Source organism: Mercenaria mercenaria, chromosome 7 (assembly GCF_021730395.1).
Source record: "Mercenaria mercenaria strain notata chromosome 7, MADL_Memer_1, whole genome shotgun sequence".
NCBI lineage: Eukaryota > Metazoa > Mollusca > Bivalvia > Venerida > Veneridae > Mercenaria > Mercenaria mercenaria.
Genome location: NC_069367.1, coordinates 14,434,949 through 14,459,176, shown reverse-complemented (window position 1 = coordinate 14,459,176; position 24,228 = coordinate 14,434,949). Strand labels below are relative to the sequence as shown.

Genomic DNA, 24,228 nt, shown 5'->3' with positions numbered 1-24,228 from the left:
AACGATATGGCACTGGAAAAGCTCAATACCATTCAGTATTCTTTCCTGCAAGGACATGGCACTGTAAAAGCTTAATAACGTTCAGTATTCTTTCTTGCAACGATATGGCACTGGAAAAGCTCAATACCATTCAGTATTCTTTCTTGCAAGGACATGGCACTGTAAAAGCTCAATAACGTTCAGTATTCTTTCTTGCAAACACGTGGCACTGTAAAAGCTCAATAACGTTCAGTATTCTTTCTTGCAAGGACATGGCACTGGAAAAGCTCAATAACGTTCAATATTCTTTCTTGCAAGGACATGGCACTTGATTAGCTCAATAACGTTCAGTATGTTTGTTGCAAGGATATGGTACTGAAACTATTCCTTCTTGCAATGACACGGCGCGAGAACACAAACCAAAGTCACAAAGCATCCTCGCTCAGTATTTTGCAGTTTCAATTTTGCTCAAAACACAATATTTGGCAATCACTTTATTCAATTTTAAATTTTGACTAATGTCATTTTATCTAATGGGATGCTCTTGTTTGACTCGACAAAATAAAAAAACTCAACGTGCCTTTTAAAATACATTTATGACATCTAAACAAAATGAAAGTCAATAATAATTACCTGACATCATTATGGCACTGCGCAGTACAAACTGTATATCATACATTAAAAGGTGCATATGCATTAGCTTAACTTCTTGGGATTATTGAATTGTCTGGCAAAGCTTCCTTTACTTGAGTGACACAAAACTAAATGACTGTCGCCCTCGACTTGGAATAGTTCTACAGAGAGAGTGGAATTATCTTAAGCTTCATTACACTATTTTTGAATATTATGTTTGAAGAGTTTCTGCAAAAAGTGATAAAAAAAGTCAAAGCAAAGAGAGTTTAATTATATAACAATTTAAAACGTAATCTGTTCTAAACGAACGGTAGCAATATTTCAGGTTTTAGACCTCAAATTAAAATAATACGTTAGTTACATAATTAAAAACAAAACGGTTTATATTAATCGCTTAACAATATATTTTAGTGTAGTTCAATTAAAGTGTTATTTTGATAACTAAACACTTGAGATAGAAATTTGAAAAGTTACATTGTTGAGGTAATATAATAAAACACAAACCGAATGGCTTGGTGGTCAATAATCAAAAGGTCGTTCGCACCTCGGGTAAATAGTTCTGACAAGATTCAGAAAATGATTCAGTAAGTCTCTATATATATTATATGATGAACAGTGATATTTCGATCATAAATTTATCAAATCATTCTACAAGAAGCCCATCTCTTGATATTCAGATATTTACATACAAAACATACTGTCATGCTAGTGAAATGTATGACATGTATAAAGTGAACAATATTAAACAGAAAAATAATTCAAACTCTTCCTTCGTATGCCTTTCATGAGAGCAAAAAGAAATGTATATAAGGTCTTTATTTACAATGACATGGTCCCAATACAGACCGATAATTGGGTATCAGTATGTAACTCCTTTGCATACAAGAACTACGTAAAAACCTTCACAAACGTCTTTCGTCGGTTTATGGAATGAAAACTGTGCATGCAAGAACTATTTAAAAACCTTCACAAACGTCTTTCGTCGGTTTATGGAATGAAAACTGTGCATGCAAGAACTATTTAAAAACCTTCACAAACGTCTCTCATCAGTCTATGAAATGAAAACATGAATATATCAAACTATCAATACACGTAATAATAGACTCACTTTCAGACCGAAATATTGGCAAGAAATGACAAATCTTGCTTATTGAAGTTCTTTCATAAATAAAAAACGTTTCTTTTTTTAGCACATCTGGTAACATTTGGCATGACTCACGGCGGTTGTTACGGTCCATATATCATTAACTAGCAGTGAATTTTGGATAAATAAGCACAGTCCTTTTTTTAAACTTGATCCTGTTTTTGAAGCTTCTGAAGGCTCTTTGTTGTCTTCTGTTTTAAACACACCTGCTGTAGAAACTGGCTTTCCGAACATCATTTTATTTTTGTCATCTGCAGACCTTTCTGTACCGCTACTTTGATCAGGCTTCACAGTAACCGTGGTTTGCTGTAGACTTAAAGTACCAAAATTAATTTCAAATGATGGTTTTCCACCAAATACATGTTAGGTTTTGTTAGGTGGTGAGCCAAACAATGACTGAGAGTTTTGCTGGAACTCTGAAGCTTTTGCTGCGAAGGAAGCTGTCTGTTGTTTCTGTGGAGAACTGAATGAAACACCCTGTACCTCCTTTCTGTTGCACGTTCTGCGTCTGGCCAAAGGACTTCTTTGGTTTATCATTAATAATGCTCTGGTTTGCACCAAATACATTTTAATTTGATCTCACACTTCGCTGTTTGCTAAATACTGATGAGCCAAATAGACTTGTTGCTTTTGAATTTGTGACGATCCCCATGACGAATTCATTTTGCTGGGGTGGTTTACCAAAACCTGACTGCTGCTGATGTCCTGTTGTCCCTTCGTCAAAGAGGCTTGCTGTTGCATAGAAACAAATCCGGTTTATTGTTGTAAAAAGGGAAACGCGCTACCCTGGTGATTGCTTCCCGGCTGTTGCGTAGCACCGAACCCAAATGCCTGATTCTGACCCAAATTTCTCTGCTGACTACCGCCAAAAACCTGGATCTTGTTTGGTTCTGTCGTGTGGCTTCAAATGTAAATCTGTATTTAGCTTTTGGCCAAACAGACTACCTTGCCCTTGCTGTCAAACTTTCGTATGTTTTTTTTTCTAAAAAGACCCGGATGTGTCGCCACATGAGCTTCTGTGTCCCACTTGAAACTCAACAAAAACAACTCCTCTGCACAGCAATTCCTTCACTGTTCACTAAACACAATACACTTGGATAGCTTCACTACTTTTTACATACAAATCCGCTAATTGTCATTTTACTTTTAACAATACACAATGGACTCAGCGTTCTACTTTAAAATATTTCTCAACCATTTTCCTTTTGATCTGACACAAATTGATTAATGCAACATAATCTGAACACAAGTTATACACAAACGTTTCAAATAGTTACTGCATTCTGTAATATTTTATCCGCCATTGCAGTTGTCACCTGATAAGGGTACTTCTCATTTTGAAAACAAATTTATACATTGGCGATAGAGAATCGTTATTTGTAGAACTTTCCTGTGAACATAAATCTTCTAATATAATTATGTTTTCATGAAAATGATTATATTTATATTTAAATTAAATTAGATTAAAAATCTAATGTTGATCTTGATTTTCAAAAATAACCACATGCTCTGAACTTCTCATGACGTCATTAGTTTCTCACGAGAGGCTGTACGAGATGTTGCGAATCAATATTCAATTCGGTTAGTTAACCAAATGTGATTACACCATAACTTAATGGACGTCAGAAAGTAGACATATCGTCAGTTAAGTTATGGTAGCTAGAACTAAGATCTAATTTGGTATGGCCAAATAATGAACAAGCAAAATATAACGTAACCAGACTCCTGGAATGTACCATAGCAACAATAGGCTACATCCAGATATTACAGAACAGTGCCATGTTTGTAGATAATATATAAATATATCTGCTAAATAACACTGCCGAAAAGGAACAGACGAAAAATAACAAAGGATAATATAAGGCTGGCATAAAAGTATATTGCCTAGCTTTGAATGAAGATAAATAACCCAATACTCTAAAATAAATCTTCATAACACTTTAAGTTCGCTTTGCTCGCATTAACTACCGGTAACAGATCGCTGTGTAATAAAACACACACACACACACACACACACACACACACAACAAAAGAAACAATCATATTTCAATTGGTTTCCCCTGCTCCTTAAAGGTACACACGTGTACAACATATTGGTGAAGCATGTGATATTTTATACAAGCATGGTTCGACTTAAATGAGAACAGCACAGGGTGTTTGTTGTTCTGTTGCAATGAAAATAACGCTTCAATATTATTTAGACTCTTACCTAAACCTTGAGGGCTTTTGCTGCCAAATCGGTCAAGTAGAAGGGCCGCATGACGGTGTCAATTGAGAGAAATTCCACCATCATCTGACAAAGTACAATCATCAATTTACGCGCATGATTGTGAGAGAGTTGTACTGATAAGAGTGCCCTAGCCTTTACCTTTTGCTTAGCGACACATCAATAAAGGCAGATAGTGGGTAGTCTGGTTTAATGTCGTTTACCATCAGCAAGTTCTACGTTGAAGTCAAGTTTTTTATGTACGACAATGAAATTTCGCTTACACACTAAGCCTGACGTATTGGAAGGTCATAAATCAGATACACTCGTACAATCTATAAGAAGTGTTTACATTTGTTTAAAAACGGCGTTTATTTTTTAAACATACGAAACTTCTGTCCAGCCCATTTATAAGCATTTCAGTACACCGTTGTTATTTTCCTTTCCAGAAAAGAAGCAGATCGTGCAGAAGGTCGTTGTGAGACCCCGCTGGTTGCCGTGTTATTGTTCTTATCTGGCCGTCAAGCTCTCTCCCATCCAGATGACGATTCACAACTACCAGAAGATATGCATAAATAGTGTTGATTAACAGATACTATTTCATAACAGAGCTTAAAGAATGATGATCAATAACATAACTTTGAAGATGGCTGTCCCTATTTAACAAAACTTTGGAAATAAAGAAACGATCGCTTGGGCCGGCCACCTAAATAAAGAATTTTTGCGTTGAGACTATGAAAAACGGCAGATCTGAAATGACTTTCTTCACGATCCAGACTATTGATTTCCAGACAGATGACTACATTTCAGGACTTTCACGTTTGGCCTTGAAAAGAAACATTGTTATGAGTTTCGGTTGTTAAAAGTGTCATATTTGTACTTTTAAGGAAGTATTACCGTCTCTGGGTCTGTACTCGGAACCGTGCGGAAGAAAGAAGACCAACGGTACCATTTAACACAACAATAACAAGGATTTACCTAAAAAAAACCAAAGACATTTGAACTAATTAAAATTGACGTCATTGTTTGATTTCTTAACTGACGATAGTTCTTATAGTTATCAAGACATGGATAACATAGACTCTCTTAAACACAACATACGCAAAGCCAAATCTTCAGATAAAAAATGCCAAATTTTTACAGTGTTTACCCATACACAAATTACATATTTAGTCCATGACCTGTTTCAACGACATTTCTTGATTTCTTATAGAGATAACAAAGACTCTCTTAAACACAGCATTCGCAAGACCACATCTAAAGGTAAATAATTGCCATTTTTTTTACACAAATTAGATATCAAGTTCATGATCTGTTTCTACGATATTTCTCGAAACAGACGTTATTATATTATCAAAAGTAAAACACGTTAAAGTAACAGACCTGTTAAAACTTTTGTTATCTCTAATTTAAACGGAATAAAACGGGATAAAAATGTTATATTAAAAATCATAACCTTACAGTCTTTAATATCATGATTGTCTATAAAAGGTTATGCCAAACTTTTAAGGCAAGATATTGGACACAGTTTTAGGAAAATTACTTTTTTTCATTTCTATAGATACAGTATTACAGGGTTTTTTATTTTATAATATTCAGTTTTGTGTACATTTTAGGAAATGTTGAGATGTCGTAAGAATACTATATTGACGAAACATTAAACCTTCTTTTCCCGTTATTTTCCTTCCATAAGAATTACATTTAACATAATTCACATGTTTCACTATATTCCACTGCTCCGGTGGTCTACGTTAACAAACCCTCAAGAGATGTCATAAATGTATTATGTGTACACACTTCAGTCCTCAAAAGCAGTTTACCATATCAAATAAAAAGCCACTATAATTACTGTACAATTCAAACGCTATAAAACGCTGAATGTAAATTTTGAATTCAAATTTTAAGAACGTTCTTTTTTCCATTAACATCGTCTAGGCTTTCAGTTCCTATTTGATTTTGTGGAAATGATCAAAAATATTCTACTATGTAAATGTATTTTGAGAGTTTTTCACAATATTGGTATAATGGCTTGTCGCTTTTCTATCATGTTGCAACACACAATACAATTATTGTTTTGCCTTTAAGTTAGTATAATTTAAACATAATGGCTTCGTTAAAATGAAGTGACTTCTGTGCCAGCTTCGGATATTATTTCAATACGAGGTATTCGTATTCAAATACTTTCTCTAAATGTCATCTAGCATTATCAAAAGTTTCCTCTATTATCTACGGAAACGTTAATGGGCCTCGCAATTTATGTAGGGTAACGCAAACATCGACATATTTTCGCGAGAAATCAAAATACTATCAAAATATGTCAATATATATATTACTGAGATATTGAAAATTTAACACCACAGAACAAAATAGAAAGAAACAGAACAGAACAGTTCTGAAAAGGATAGAATAGAATAGAATAGAATAGAATAGAATGATATCTTTAGGGCGCATTCAACCACGCCCCAACAAACCATTTTTCATTGTCAGTAATTATTTCTTTCGAACGCTTGAACCTACCCCTATACACCTTTTTTCTTGTAAATGAGAGCATCGAATACGGATTCATCGTTAATAATTGAGAGTGATTTTGTACATTGACGCGACGTCAGAAGTTGGAGCTAAAAAGCTTAACGTTTTCTTACATTTGACGTTTGGAAATAACTCAAGCATTTACTTGTTCTAAAAATCATATTACCTTTATATTACATGTATTCTGTTTTTCATGAATATTTTTATATAAACGACAAAATAAATCCACAAATCTTTCTTATTTCATTTCTAATTTTTCCTTTTTTACACTAAAATATTTTCCGAGCTTATAAGTTTATAAATTGTTCCTAAATATATATCATAACATTTTGTAAATATGTTAACGAATATAAAAAAAATTAAAACAAAATATACATGTACAGTATTTTTGTAGATCAAATGACAGGATCATTATAATTCTGAACATATCTTTACAATTCAAGTTTCTTAAGTATTTCTAAAATTTTATGATGGTCATCTTCGGAAATTTAACAATACGTGCGTTCTTGAAGAAGTTTCAATTATAAATACTATGGACGACGAAGGCATGAGCGCAAAATGTTCTTTGATTAATTTTTATTTTAGCGATAGTGCTGGAGTTCTCATAGTATTTGCTCTTGATAACATTTGTTCTGGACTTCCAGTTAGCTCTCCGAGCGTCTGTTTCGTCATTTTCTAACACGAAGGAACCGGTCTTCTTGGAATTCTGGCGTTTCATGAATTTAATATATTCATTAACATGTATCTGGAATACATTTATAAGTTGTAATTATTTGTTTTCTTATTAAAGTAAAGCGATTTCGACAGAATCCTGCCCTTTAGCAAAATAAACGAGCTGGTGTGTCAACAACGCCTTTAGAGAAACTAGCTTAACGTCAGCGGAAACAAACGTACGCTATGGGACATTTTACTTCGACACGGAAAAAACGTAATAACTTTGTGATACATGGAATGAATGTTTTGAAACATGCAGCTTTCAATAGTTGGAAAAATAATATTTTAATTCTGTTTACAAAAACAACGCAACTTTGTTACCTGTAAATTAAACCAAGTTGGAACTTTAAGTTTGTTTCAGTTATACTCTTTACATATATCATGGGAAATTTGTAATAGACATGAAAACTTTACATGTACATTTCTAACATTGAAATAACATGTCAGATATAAACATTTTCCGAATAAGAACAAAAATAATGTTTTCTGTGTGAAATATTATAGATTTTTGTTAAAAAATTAAGTAAGAATTAAAATCTTTTCTTAAATCCACAAGTCCAATTTCTACTGGATCCCTACACATCAAAACTTGTTAAGTGTATCTGAAGTGTTTCTGATTACAGTTGTTTTGTTTTACGTGTATGACGTCAGTAGCTTACTGCAGACAATCATTTTACGGAAATTTCATGAGCGTCAGACATGTTTATGTTTTTCATCTGTCTGTTTTATAGTAGATGCAGTCTTTTTAGGCCTACAAAAAATCGCTAATAGCATATTTAGATTAACTAAAAGCTATAAAATGAAATAGAGCCTGGTTTCTAGTTTCAGAACATATATTACATAATATATATATCGTATCATAAATAGCGATACTGATATTTCTTTAATAGAAAATAAAGGCAAAAATAACTTATATCCAACTTATGACGTCACGTCATTGTATAATAACAGTTGGTAAGGTCGAGTACTGCGATAATACGTTGCACCCTGTTATTCAACATTCAGTCCCAAGAACGATCATTTAGCCGCATAGAGGATACGCGAGCACTTTTCTCCAGAAATCTGTTTTGCATTTATGGTCTGCTGAGGAAAATTACGAAGCAAGAAATAACTTTGAAAGTTTGAATCGTGTTCTTCGCGTGTCGCCATTACGCATCGCGTACCGTCATCGCGTTTTTGTGCTTTGACTCGATGCCGAAATTCATCGAGGAAACTGCAAAATGATGTTTGATCGTTTAATGACAAGGAAAGATATTCGAAGATACAATGGCGATACACGATAGCATGATTGCTAGGCGTTAATGTGCATTGTGGCCTTAGTCTGCACTGTTCGCAAAGGCAGAATTACTTGCCGCCAGTGGTTGCTTTTTTTCCACTGTTCTTTTAAATTGTACTCCGTAGTTTGTTAGCTTTGTTCTTCGTGTCTACATATTTGCTCTGTCAATGTAATCATTTGACGGTTTCCCCAAGATATCTTACTAGCATTATGTACGAGATGGCGCAGAGTTGACTTATACTTAGTCTACTGTATGCGCACACGTTAATTATTATTAAGTGTGTAAAAAGATTCTTTTGAAACACATGACGCAACTAAGAAACCTGAAGTGAGCATGTAATCGTAGGTAATTACATTTGAATCTAGGTATATACACGCGTTCTGCAGCGGAAATATAGAAATATGTTGCGACTTTATGAAGAATGAATGCTTAGTTATCGATGCAAATCTAAAAATCTTTTTATAATTAGTACATGTGTATAATTCATTATATCAATGATCAAAAATTTGTTGTTTAGCCCAAGTGGAACTGAAAATGTCCTAGTTAAAGACCTTAAAAACGTGACGACATTCATGAAACTGACGTCACAATTGACGACATGCACTCGAAATGAAACTGAAACGTCAATATTTATAAGTTACTGACTTTGTTTTTGGATATAATGCACTTGTTCTGCAGCAGTAATATTGCGCGACTTATGGAGCGCAATATTATCCGCGAAAGAACGAGTTCATAATTATATCCACATACAAAGTTGATAACATTTTATTACATACCTCCTATCAAGTAATTACTTCATGTCAAATTTTTCTTTCTGCTACGAAAAACAGGAAAAGTACGAGAAGAATTTCTCCGAAAATCTAATAAACAAATCAAGCTGACGCGCATTTATATTTTCCGCAAGTTGAAACGTCAAAAGGATGTTGCAACGTGCGCATGAACGTCATGGACATCACGCGATTATTTCCATTTATACGTTTAGAAATTATTCCTCTCCGATATGAAAGCGTTATCAACAATGTGTACAGTTTAATAAATGGGAGAGTGGTGCATTTGAGTAATAATGGCCCTGCCAAGGTGACAATAATCTTTTAGGGCCATTTTCACTCAAAGACACCGTTCTCCCATCTTTATTACACGTGTACTTATAATCTTGTAAGAACAGTTTCTAGTGAATTTTTCATTTGTCCAAGCATTTGCTGGACTTTTTTCAGTTTCTATACTATTTGGATAAGAGGCTATATGTTGTACAAAATCAAATGCCTTGTTAGTTGTACTTTCTTATATAAAGCATAATTTAGGGTTGAAAAAAATCATTTCATGAAGAATTACTTCGAAGTAAATATACGACTGGGTTGTGCTTTCTTGCCATAATGGCACGTCTAGTGTTTTAATCGCCCGATGGCTTTATTCCGAGGACCATTATGAAACTTGGCGTGCCATTGCGGCTAGAAGGCATGACCAGCCGTTTATTGACTTTTTTATCATTATACGTTCACTTCATATTTATCTTGGTATTTACATTTTATATATTTTCCAAACACTTAAAAGAAATATTTGTACTGCTTTTTAACAACAATGCCATCAATATTTGACAATCGATCTGATTCAGCGCTCTTTCAATCGCCATGATAATGTTGCTTCATGACGGCAACATCAGAACGCGCTGACGTTCTGGTTACCCGGGGCAGTTATGGTTATGGCGCCAGAGGCGCACTGCGCCATTGTGGATACATAAACAGAATCCGTAATGAACGTTTTAAACGGCTTTTTGTTACTATTTATAGTAACGTTTATAATAAGGAAAAATATTGCACGATCGGATCGCAGTTTATTGAAACTCAATTAAAACAAGTGTAGATATGTAGATCTAATAAGGAAAAATATTTCTTGCAAAACGGACTGGCTTTCCGTAGACTTTATCCATGCCTGCAAAACTCACCTGGCATTCCCATGCGATGGCTCTCGCGCTGGTTATGATAACATGCGCTGCTTTGATATTATATGGTATTGTATATGTGAACGCACACAATGTCAGTTACTTTGAGACCTTCTCTTTATCCTATTTACATGTAGTATTTTGTCGGTCTGAAATACGTTATTTTACGGAAAGGACATACCGGTACGCTTTAAACGATAAAACTAAAGTAGAACTTTTTTAGTGTGCTTCACTTAAATGTAATGACGTCACTTCGACTTACGGACGTTCATTTCCCGCGCTGTGGGCGCATGCTGTGCCATAAGAATGAGTACTGCAAATGAAGTATTTCTAATTGCTTTTAAATTTCGGTTGTTATTTGTAAAAATACGGTATGCAACAAAAATCATCTGTCAGAATAAAACGCTTTTTTATACGATATGCAATAAAAAAGTCAGTTATGTGTTTACGAACCCGACAGATATATCCGTCCTGAGGGCACTTGCGCCTTGTATGGTAACGAGTTTTGACGTCTTAGGTTCCTGATACACTTGCACGACGTAATAGTAATTATTATATGCAGACAAAATGAGCAATACGCCTACAAATGGTGCCGAAAACATTTGTTACGAGATGTGGAAAGTTCTTGAAGTAATGTTTTACGACCCTGATTATCTATACAGTATTGATCACCGGCGTACACATGTACGTACTATCTAATAAGTGTGAATATGTATAAGCTATTTTGTAACATTAATGAAGCGTTCTACGTCTCACCGAGATAATTAAAGATTTTAAGGTTCGTGGTGACGGAGAGCGCAAGGTGCCCCTCCGAACATTATTTCATATACGGATGGGCATCTTGGTAGAGCAAACGACCTTTTGCAAGCGTACTGAATGGATTTTTACATGGAAATCCCACATCTAAAGCTAAAGTTCAAGCACAAAGATGAAAAGGCAAGTGAATCGAAGTCAGCGACCATTGCAACCATAGATTGGACGGAGGAAATAAGTAATGATTTAAGGAGATTACTGAAAAGCGAGAAAGGGACGCAGTAAAAGTCTGTCTGAGATTATAATAATTGCTTATCTTTGGATGACTTTCAATTTAAATAAAGGAAAAAGGCGTTTCAGTAAAACGACAAAGTAAAAGAGATTCGAGTCACTGCACGACTTTTATGAATTATGTTTGAAAAAGAAAAGTGAAAAGGTGATGCAATATGCTGCATAAGTTTGGATTATCTTAGTAAATGCACAAGTTTCGAGAACTTAGAAAAAGAACTTGGGAGATGAAAACAAGGAAATGCGCGTGTTTAAAAAGGACGAGAATGAAAGACATGCAGCAAAGTTTAATAATATAATTGTTATGTTCTTCCAATTATTAAAACCTTACATGTTCGCTATCCGCTTTTAACGTAAAATGTAAACATTACAATGCATAACACGTATACACTTTTTCAAAACTGACTGTAAGAGTAATGGTTCAGCTGAGCACCACTTTTGTGTAGGAGCCATCAACAATGCTTACAAGATTCCAAGGAATTTGTGTAAATGAATGAATAGTATTTCTATAGCGAATACCTGAAGATACTTATTTCTATTGAAGAGCATGAACCTTAAATTTTAATTTTCATGCTGAAATTGTACATGATTTTAATAATCCATTTCAAAGAATTTTACTCCACCCTGTGTAATACTATAATGTGTATTATTATAACGACAAATACATTTGTCATACTGATTCATTTGTTGTATCTTTCCAAAACGACATCCAGTCATATGAAAATGTCAAAGAAATGTTCTCGACGTAAAGATAAGATCTACAAAAGAATTTTATACAAGTTCAAATGGTAATTATGATGCCGAGACTTTGCAACACTGTATGTGAGACGTTGTCACATAATGTCTGTTATCTGTAATTTTATAGAAAAAATACCGAACAGACTGCAATCTAATGCAGCTTAAGGTGTCTAAACCAAGCAAACAAGTGTTATAACGTCACCATGTTACCTGCAGCAGCGTTTATGACGTGAAATTCTTGATCATTTCTTTTATTCTTTATCAGCGGGTACTAGATATTTTCATGATATCGACTACCAAATCTATGTAAATATGCATCAACTTAGACAAGCATGGGCTTTTGCAGCTGAGTTAAAATCATTAAGACGATTATGCTTGATGCTGTCTCGATAAAGCGCCTCAACTAAAGAATGTTAGGTACATGTGTCTTTAACAAGACTAAATATATAATAATGAGTTTAGTAAGGAGATTCTTAATGCCAGAAAACACGGGGATTCTTTTAAAGAGAATGTTCAGATGGTATAGGCTTCAGTATGTTTGAATTTCACCCTGCTAACTTTTTATGACATGAATTACAGTGAAATCTCCATATAACATTAAAACGTTTATATACAAATTGCAGGAATAAAATATATGATGCGCTTTCAGTTTTCTTCAGTGTATATTCGTTATATTAGATAAAAATCATATCGCTTAAACCATTTTCAAGGCTGAGGTGAGAAGAAAAAATATTGAGTTACCTATACTCAGAAATGTATCAAATATACCTGCGTGTACACTAATAACCGAGCAAGAATTGCATACGATGACTTTCTGATTTCAGAATGTGAAAGATATATCGTATAATTAATGTTAACTTACTGCTCTCCTTTTGATTCTGAAAACAAAAATGTTACATGTGGAAGTATTGAATGCGATATATTTTTCAAGAAATAATATATCCAGAACCGTGATTTGTAACTAAATAAATTTAGATGCGAAGGAAAAAATATTAAAAGGGTGCAGCCCGATTGAAATAATAGTACGCATTTAAACGACAATGGGTTCATTCATGGGCAAATCACTGTTTGAAATAAATCATTTCGATTCTAACACATTATCAATGAAACGATTATCATGTACGTCACTATAGCTATCAAATATTTGCCTGATTTCAGCTGGTTTAATTTGGAAAACAAACCGGCCGTGTTATAATTATGTTTCTTTTCATTTACATCTGTATCTAGGCCTGAGAGAGATAAACATTAACGGCTATGTCATACGTTTATATATGCATTGTATTTGTCGTTGTCTTGCAAAACATTGAAATCATTTCACTTCGTGGGCACGAAATGTCGAGGTCTATTCGTAGATTTTAACATCTAAACATAAAATGGATGAGAGGTTTACTGCTTAGTTAGGATTTAATTTCGGCAATTGGCTCAATTTACGGAAAAGGATAGAGTTCAATATCGTGTAAACTCAAGTTATGCATCTTTTAACATTTATTTGTAGATGCAAAAAATGTCAATGTTGAACGCACTCCCTTGAGCAAATATCTAATGAGGTATATTAAACATATGGGACATTATAATGTACCCATTAATTAGTGCAACTGGAACTCTTATCAAAGAAACTTTACTACAGAGAAACACCATGAAAAACAGGGTATTTAATCAGGAACAAATGAATAAAAACACTGTTATCAAGATAAAATGATTCAGAAAATAGGCGCGAAATGTTTTAGTCCCTGACGCATGCGGATATGTAAAGATGTCAGTTGTTTGAAATAGACTCGTTTTTGTTTTGAGATTAATCCCTAACTTGCTACCTTACAGAACTTTACTGTTGAAAACGGCACGGAATTACTACAAGAGGGTCATAATAATCCTAGATTGCTCAGCTGAGTAACATGAGCTATATGTTTCAAATGTAAAACTGATGCTATTAAGAAAGAAGGTCAGTAGGTCATATTCATGGTCACTGAAAGTCAGCTTTAAGATCGGTGTGCAAAACTCTATTTGTCGTCTAAATTTCAAGGCTGTATCTTTAAAAACCAAACAAGTTAGTCAGTAGGTCAAGGTCAAAGTCGAGTGACCTCCTAATTACTTGGGGTCATCAGGTAACTATAATAAAACAGTCTGGGAAATATCATCTGAAAATGTTCCCTACAAACTCACATAACAGGTAACACTGGGACAGGGCCTCTTTTCACCACAGGGACATAATTTGAACATTCTTTTTAGAAAACCACTAGGCAATGCTACATACCTTGGCCTTGAACTGTCAGACAAGAAGGTGTTTTTCAAAAAAATAACAATTCCTATATAAGTCTATCTAAAACTTAAGACCCCCAGAATGGGGCCTCTTTTCACCCTAGGGTAACAATTTTAACCATCTTGGTAGAGGACAATTAGGCAATGCTACATACCAAATATCAATGGTCTGGGTCTTATGGTTTCACAAAAAGTTTTTCCTATATAAGTCTGTATAAACTGTTTGACCCTATTGGCGTATTTTACCAGAGGGGGATAATTTGAACAAACTTGGTAGAGGATCACGTATACTAAATATCAAAGCCCTAGGCCCTGTGGTTTTGAACAAAATGATTTTTGAAGTTTTTCCTTTCGGTTACCGTAGTAACCAGAGTTCTGTACGGAATTCAATTTGTTTAACACTATTAATAGAAGACCATCCAAGAAACATCTCTATGAAGTTTCATCAAAATTGGCCTGCTGGTTTTCAAGATGTTATTTAGAGGAAAGTGTGGACGGACGCCGGACGTTGAGTGATCACAATAGCTCACCCTGAGCTTTTGATTTAAGTGAGCTGAAAAAGATAGTAGGTCAGTAGGTCAAGGTCAAGTGACCCCTAATCACTTTTGATCATCACGTTATTATAATCATAAAATCTAGGAAATAAGATCTTATAATTTTTAAGTATTTTTTCCTAAATAATTTATGAGTTATACATACAACAGTGACCCCCGGGGCGGGGCATAATTCAAACAATCTTGTTAGAGATCAACTAGGCAATTATACATACCAAATATCAAAGGCCTAGACCTTGAACATTCAGAAGAGATTTTCAAATTTGTTTTTTCTATATAAGTTTATGTGAAACTTAGGGCCTCTTTTCACCCCAGGAGCATAGTCTCAAAAATCTTGGAAGATGACCACTAGGCAATGCAACATACCAAATATCAAAAGCTTGGGTCATCCAGTTTCAGACAAGAAGACATTTATAGGTTTTTCTATACAAGTCTATATAAACCATGTGACCCGGGTCTGGGTTGTGCCAATTTTGACCCTAAGGGGATGTTTTGAACAATATTACTAGAGGACTGTTAAATAATGCTACATACAAAACATCAAAACCCTAGGCGCTGTGATTTAAGACAAGAAGATTCTCAAAGTTGTTTTTTCCCTATATTTTAGTCCGCTATATCAGTCTATATTAATCATATGACCCCCATGGCGGGGCAATATTTGACTCTAGGGAGATGATGTGAACTTGGTAGAAAACTATTAGATGATGCTATATACCAAATATCGAAGCCATACGCCCTGTGGATTTGGACAAGAAGATTTTCAAACATTTTCCTTATATAATATAATCTGAAAAGTAGATCCCTCGGAAGCACCGAGATACAAAAATGTATAAGTCAACATAAAATAAATGACCCTCGGAGCGGGACCATATTTGACCCTATGGAACGATTTGAACAAACTTGGTAGAGAATCACTAGCTGGTGCTACATCACAAATATGAAAGCCTTAGATTTTATGGTTTTGTACAAGAAGATCTTCAAAGTTTTTTCCTATGACCACAGGCAGGGGCCATATTTGACCCTAGGGGTATATTTTGAGTAATCTAAGTAGAGGACTACTAGATCATGTCACATATAAAATATCAAAACCATAGGCCCTGTGGTTTTGAACAAGGAAGAGGTTTTCCCTATATATGTCTATATAAACAATGTGACCCCCGGGGCGGGGTCATATTTGACCCTAGGGAAAAAATTGAACAATCTTGGTAGACGCCTACTAGATAATTCTACATACAAAATAACAAAGCTCTAAGCCCTGTGATTTAAGACAAGAAGATTTTCAAACTTTTCCCCTACATTAATCTATATTTACCATGTGACCCAACGGCGGGGCAATATTTGGCCCTAGGAGAATAATTTAGACAAATCTGGTAGAAAACTATTAAATCATGCTACATTACAAATATCACAGTCCTATGCTTTGTGGTTTTAGAGAAGAAGATTTTCAAAGTTTTTCCCTATATAAGCCTATGAAGACCATGTGACCCCAGGGCGGGGTCATATTTGACCCCAGTGATATAATTTGAACAATAGTAGTATAGGACTACTAGGCGATGTCACATATGAAATATCAAACCCTGAGAGTAGTATAAGAAATGAGGGTTCTGGCCCGATTTGACCTCACTTGTCCCCTTGCTCGATTCACTAAGCACACTTTGAACTTACCCTAAGTTTCTGTCTTAAAATACTAACTCGACGCATTTGTACCCTGAAATCTTTGATGGACGTAAGGTTGAAGGGATAAAATGAAAATCAAGGCCCACTCAAATTGAAAACAACAATTAAACAGAAAAAAACACGGAAGAAAATGTCCTTATTAATTAAAATAATTTATAATTCTTTGTTCATTTACTCTTTGATTGTTAATTTTTAGTATTTTTTACGGAAATTTATACAACGGTACTTTGTCTTGTAACATTTTTATGAAAAATAAACAATAATATCCACAAAGTGTACTTGTTTTGTCTTGATATTGTATAATTTAAATTTAAATACATATAATATAGATGAGTTTACAAAATAAAATATATTGTTTGAAAGAAAGAAGATTTACTGATAATATAAATCCTCATTATGTTACAGCAAAAAAACGGGAAAAGAATGATAATGGCTACCTGTTCATCCTGTGGAAGAATGAAATCAAAGTTTGTTAAAAGTACAGGGGGCAATTTAGATATTCACAAAGCAATGTTACCTTTATTACCTAAGAAAGGTTTGACACTTCAAGGATATAACTATTGTGGGCCGGGAAATCCTTTAGATAACGGACCTCCTGTTATTGAACTAGACGCAGTATGTATGGACCATGACTTTCGCTACGGCAGCGGTGTAAAAAAAGGTACATGTGACAAGCAAATGCTTTCCAATTTAAAGAACACTAAATCAAAAACATTTGGAGAAAAGATTGCAAAACATTTAGTTGTAAAACCTGCAATTAAAACGAAATACAAACTTGGGCTTGGACAAAAGTCAAAAAACGGGAAAAGGGGGTAGAGTATTGACTTGGACATGAGTCCTTGGAAGCTAAGAGCTTACTCAAAAAGGCCCCCGAAATATTTGCAGAGCCGGTAACTCTGAGCTACCGCTGCAGTGATGAATTAGCAGAAGAATTACACAAACCAATTAAAAGAAAATTTAGGAAACGAAGAGTGATTGTCCATGACATTGATAATACTTGGTCAGCTGATTTAGTTGACATGCAAGCTTTTTCAAAATATAATAAAGGAGTAAAGTACTTGTTAACCATTATTGATTTATTCAGTAAATATGCTTGGGTTATTCCATTAAAGAATACAACTGGAGAATCTGTTACTGAAGCATTTAATAAAATAGTTTCAGAAGGTAGAACACCAACAAATTTATGGGTAGATGAAGGAAAAGAATTTTATAATAAAAAGTTTGAATCATTTTTGAATAAATATAAGATTAACATGTATCATACATTTAATAAAGGAAAGGCTGTAGTAATTGAAAGAGTTAATAGAAGTTTAAAAAGAATAATCTGGAAATATTTTACAGCAAATAATACTTATACTTATTTAAATAATTTACAGAAAATGGTTGATAAATATAACAAAACAAAACATTCTAGTATAAAAATGACACCGACCAAAGCCAGTAAAAACTTAGATAAAGGTACTGTTTACTTTAACTTATATGGCAATTTAAAGATACCAAAGAGTAAACCAAAGTTTAAAATTGGTAATCGGGTTCGCTTACGTAAACTGAAAAGACATTTTGAAAAAGGATATACACAAAATTGGACAGAGGAGATATTTATAATTCATGGAATTAATAAAACAAATCCCGGAACATACACTATAAAAGATTTAAATGATGAAATAATTCAAGGTTCATTTTATGAACAAGAACTTTTACCTACTACACAAGAAGTTTTTAGAATAGAAAAAGTTATTAGACGAGACTATAAGAAAAAACAAGCTTTAGTAAAATGGAAGGTTACAATGAAAAATTTAATAGTTGGGTTCCGTTAAGTGAATTGGAAGAAATTTAAATTGAAGATATATTATATAAATGAGTAATAAAAATCTAATTTCTAATAATGGAATAGAAACAATAGATCAATTAATTATTCACTTAACTAAACTAGCCACCGCTTACAGAAAAAGTTATAAGTTTTGTGGAAGAGTAAATACAGGATTACAGATTACAGCAGGTATCTTTGGTTGCTCAGCTGCATTAGCACTTGTTCCAGCTATTCCTATATTTGTAGCAGTTGCTGGTGCTGTTCCATCAATAATTACTATACTTATTAATAGACTAAAAGTTGAAGACAAAAAAAACTATTTTAAAATTGCATCACCACAAAATAAAACAACTTATAACAAAAGCACACATTGCAGCTTTAGCTGTTCATGGCCCTAATGATCCTGGAAAAGTAAATAAAGAAGAAGAGAAAAAAGTTATTCAGGGTATTTTTACAATACTGTGAGAAATGCAGAAAGAAAAAACTATTCAATGCCTTTTGAAACATATATGAAAGAATTTAAACTTAATGGATATAAAAGTAAAAAAGAAGAAGAGTTATATTAAAGATTTTTTCTATAAGTATTTTATATATATGAGAAAAATTATATCAGTCGAAGGTAATATTGCATCAGGAAAAAGTACGTTTTTAGATATTATTAAAGAATATAATGCTAATTTTAATATAATTCCAGAACCAATTCATGAATGGCAAAATGTTATGAACCCAAGCAGAAATTCATATAATCTTTTTGAACTTGGGGCTCAAGAACCTCTAAAATATTCATTTCCTTTTCAATTAGCAACTTTAAACAGTCACATAAAAATGTTAAATTCTGCTAAAAACTTTGATGGTGTTTCTTTTCTTGAACGATGTTATTTAACTAACAGCAATGCTTTTACAAAACAATATCGCGACAACGATGTTATAAATGACCCCGAGTGGGCAGTATACAATCTTTTCTTAATTGATCATGTTATTAAAATACATGGAAAAACCCCAATTGATGCTTTTATTTATGTTAAAACCGATCCTAAAATATTTTTCCAAAGACTTCAAAAAAGAAACAGAACTGAAGAAAACAGAGTTGGTTTAGATTATTTAGAAAAACTACACAAATTACACGAAGAATGGTTAAACAGAATATTTCAAGAAGGTATTAAAATTTTAACAGTTGATAACAATTTAGAAAAAAAGATATAGATAATATTACCTTTTTTTAAATGTTCTTAAGGTGTGTTTTTTAAAGATTTTTTCTATAAGTATATTATATATAGATGGTTAATAGAAAGGTAGATAGAATGATTATGCCAAAATTATCTAGCACTTTAGAAGAAATAATGAATCCAGACAAAAATTCATATAAAAAAGTTCTTAAAAGAAGAAATGTTATTAAATCAAAACTTGATCAAATAGTTAGCGATGAATATAAAAAACATGTCATTGATAAATTACAAAATGTTACAGATCAACATTTAGCAAAGTGTTGACAATTAACTAAGTGCATCTAGCGTATCCTGAGAAATATTTAAGTAAGTTGCAGTGTAATCGTATTTATCTTTCAGCATCAGAGTATTTTTCTTGAATGCAGCTTTGAAAATAAAGGTTATTATCAAAAGAATCTTATTTTATTGAGATTGTAAATGTAAATCTTACCAACACAATATAGCCTGCTACCATATCTGTAACCCCATGATGACTGGCTTGTGTAATTGTCAAATTTCCAACCGGACGATCCCTTACATTGATCAAGGGTAGTCTCATTTCCAAAACATTCCAGTCCACCGATCAGCCAGGAATGCCCGGTATAGTTTTCTATTGATGTCCAACCAGAACCATAACCGAATTGACTGTAAAATAAACATTCCTACCAATATTGAGGTTTCTTCAGATGTAATCTATTGAAGAAAAGAGCAAACATTTGACATTGTGTGCAGTTCAGCGGCGACCGTAAAAACAATGATGTTGTATCTACTCAGTTGCTAGTCAGATACACATTCTCAAAAAGTGCTGGAGCTGATTTTTCTAACGATCTGAATAAAATGCATGTGTGCATTAAGGTGCATTTTTAGTCAGCTCGTTGCAAAAATCAGTGTAGTATTAAAATTATGTTCCTGTATGTTTATAACATATAAAAAATATTAAGAACCCATTTTGTTGGTTATAACTGCATTTTAAATGTGTCAATTAAAACAAATCACATGTAAAGTAACAATTGCGTGCTGAAAATATCACCTGTTATCGTACTATCTGATACATTATTACACCATCACAATTGGCCCTGGGGTCATTATCGATAATGGTCCAGACGTAAACACGGGACATAAACATCTGTAAAAAGTGTGTTTAAGTGCGGTTCTGTACCGCTTAAGTCACTGACATCCTCAGCCAGCAACCGCCCGTCGTCTTTAATCCCCGGACACTCTCTATGCGGCGAGTCCGTAGTGTTGATCAGGCACTTCGAGTCGATCAGCGGTTAGCTTCTCCCTTAATCCATAATCAGGTGGATATACTTTCAGCAGCCAGACTAAGGCTTCTAATGACCTTCTTCCTCTCTCTTTCTGTGATGCAAATGGCGCTAAACATTCCCCATCAGGACTGTGCTGGAAAGCTTCTCGACCCGATTTAAACAGAGCCATATCCTCCATCCTCGCTCTCTGCACAGCTCTTGGAGTTCTGTATACTTGGCCCTATTACGTGTTTTTAGCCTCTATACTTGGCCCTCTTCACAGCGAGTTTCTCCAAGTACACAGTCATGTCTACACCTGTATAAACCTTGGGTTATCGATGTGGTGCACACTGACAGCAGATGCTCCATGGGTCCTAGCTTGTCGCAAAATGGACACTTTGGGTTATCTGTAGTCCCAAACGATGTAAGTTAGCAGGTGAAGGAAGCAGGTCGTAAACAGATCTTAGCAAAAAGCTCAGTCTGACTGGTTCTTAGCGCAATATTTCTGCCTATATCAGCTTTCTGTCTGTGGAACACCACTTCGTCAAAGTATCTTAGGCCCACATGGAAATTGCTCTTGTCCATCTTTCTTCCTCCTTCTGCAAAGCTTACTTCATTCTGTAGCATCTGCCTCCTTGTGATAGTGTCCACTAAGTACCATCTCTGGCTTTCGATGAATACGAGTCCTTTACGACCAACAGCAGTAGTGTCGACTATATCTTTGGATTGGATTCTTCTCTCCGTTTGGCAAACTGACTGCCTGGCTTACCCACAATTTCCGTCCAGTCCGCATTTCAATTCCTACTTTTTGACTCCTTAAGAGTCACCACCACTGTCCTCTCTGAAACCTTGAACTCCTTCAGCAATAACGAGAGTGGGAGCTGCAGTTCATTAGTTTTGCTGTAGAGATCAAAGTTGATGAGGCTTGTTGGGACCATTGCTTTCGACGCAGGTGTCTGCTGACCATTCCTTCCTAACATTCTACTATTGATGTTGCTGTTTTATAAAACATTAAGAGTTACATCACATTAGGATCCTGTGTTGGAAAATCCAGGCCTAAAACTTCCCAGGCAGAGTAGTCTGGTTATTCTGTTTCAACCTTTCATGTAGCTGTCTTTTAGTGTGATGTATGTTTTGGCATCCTTCAGACTTGCATGCTACTAGTTACCCTGGCACTTGATTGGACTGTCTGCAATGGTTGGTATGTCCTCTCCATGAATTTTAAGACCTCGGTTTATCTCTTGGCTGCGTTGATGATAAGGTTCATTCCTCAGAGAAAACGACGGAGATTGTTCAATTTTTGATGACTTCCTTCTCTAGGTTTTGCCAAGACGTTATTCTGTTTGTCTACTGCAAAGGGGAGCTACATGTCATTGAAGTACCTATTGAAATAAGTATGATTGTATATTTTCAGAAATGTAGTACTGCTTTATAGCTTCTACGATCAGCTGGTGTGGAATTAAAGTATATAGCAGTTTGCAATGTCCAGCCAAACAACTGTTAGGTTGTTGTTGTTTTCCTTGGCTCCCCGGATCCGTTGGCTTAAAACATTGATATGTTTAGGTTGCCTGTTCCATAAAAATGACACACTAAACTGTTCTTTCTTTATTATAGGTAAGCACATAATAAACAAGTGAATATATGAGAAAGATGTGTCTTTTAGTGATAACCGCCCTGGAAGATGGTATTATTACATGTATCACTTTGCCAGGGCCATTATTACTCAAAGTCACCACTCTGCCATTTATTAACCTGTACTAAAGATGTAACAATAAATAATGTTATCACATGTTTGATGTCGTGGAAGTGAGATAAAGCCATATAACACTATTCAATTACATGAATAACTATAAATAGTAACAATTTTGTGCTGATAATGGCCCTGATGTTAGCGCGGAAAATTAACGTCAGTAAACAGAAATGGCATCGTGACGTATCATGTAAGTAAAACAACAATATTGTAAATTTTAGTTTTATTATATTTAGCATAATACGTCGTGTATTTTTCATCAGATAACTTATTTTCAACACTAAAATATGTCATAAGCAACATAGTGCAAGACATTTGATTTGATCAAACTTATAGTCTCTATTACAAACTATACAAATAATACAGAAAACGAAAGGCTGAACGTTGTACCCATGAAAAAAATGACACAATAAACTTCCCTTATAATATTATAGGTCAACATGTAATAAACATGCAAATACATTGGATAGCGGTGCCTTTGAGCGATAATAACCCTGGAAGAAGATAATAGCCTTCGAGCAATTATCACTCAAAGGCACAACTCTCAAATTAATCAAACTATATGTAGTAAAGCTTTTACGATGACGAAATTTCAAGGTCGAATTTTCTTGTGCTTCCAAGTTTGTGTTCAAACTGGGTAAAATGAAAAAAAAAAACTGTATTGTCTACCTACGCATAGACTGGCTCCCGTCCCTATGTTTGTTCTTATTTACATATATCAGTTTTCTTCATTAAGAGGGAAGTAACTCCAGAAGGGTGTTTCTACATTGAGATTTTTTATTGCCCCTGGCTCCGAACGGTTCAGCCATCAGATAAAATTATGCTATTTTAGAGGCCTAAAATTTTCTTATAAAATGTTTCCAGTATTTATATAAAAATAACCATGCAGCCAGGGAGCCAGGATAACCTACGCATAATTTGCTTTGTATCACCTGTTTCAAGAGAAGTGACTTATCAGCCAAAAACCTGATATATAACACTTTTTTACTTGCCTACCAAACGTCAGTTTCAGGTGATTTCACCTGTGCTGAAAAACTCCATCATACATTCTCTAAGGTCTAAAATGGCAAATAAAGTACTACATCTACGTAGAATATTTATTAAGTCATTCATATTTTGTTAGTAAAAGGAAATGTCTATCCGTCTGGTAACCGGAGGCCTAGCCTGCGTTCTAGTCGTCCGGTAACCAGACCGGACGACTAGCATTTTCCCTGGCGATTTTCTAGTCGTCCGGTAATCGATTTCTCAGTGAATAAGCAGTGTTCTGGTTTTCTATTCGTTTCGTCATTATTGAGTTTTGTAAACTTCCATTTTATCGGCTGAAAAGGCAGTAAATTTCTCGAGAAGATTAAAAATACACTTTGGTATGTATTCAAACAAATTTCTGTTTGCAGATGGGTATTGATGTCTTAAATAGGTAACAGGTTATGTTAAACCAGAACACTGCTTATTCACTGAGAAATCGATTACCGGACGACTAGAAAATCGCCAGGGAAAATGCTAGTCGTCCGGTTTCGGGGCGACTAGAACGC

General features: G+C 34.4%; 1 protein-coding gene across 1 annotated transcript in view; it reads right to left on the bottom strand.

The window, feature by feature from the left end:
* Nucleotides 1–1,642: 1,642 nt before the first annotated feature.
* Nucleotides 1,643–24,228, bottom strand: part of LOC128558202 (uncharacterized) — a 34,439-nt gene continuing 11,853 nt past the window's right edge. The window contains exons 4-6 of the mRNA XM_053547045.1: nt 20,154–20,347; nt 2,340–2,488; nt 1,643–1,663 (exon numbers count right to left, since the gene is read on the bottom strand). Coding sequence (XP_053403020.1) covers nt 1,643–1,663; nt 2,340–2,488; nt 20,154–20,347 — 364 coding nt within the window. The remainder of the gene's footprint in view (nt 1,664–2,339; nt 2,489–20,153; nt 20,348–24,228) is intronic.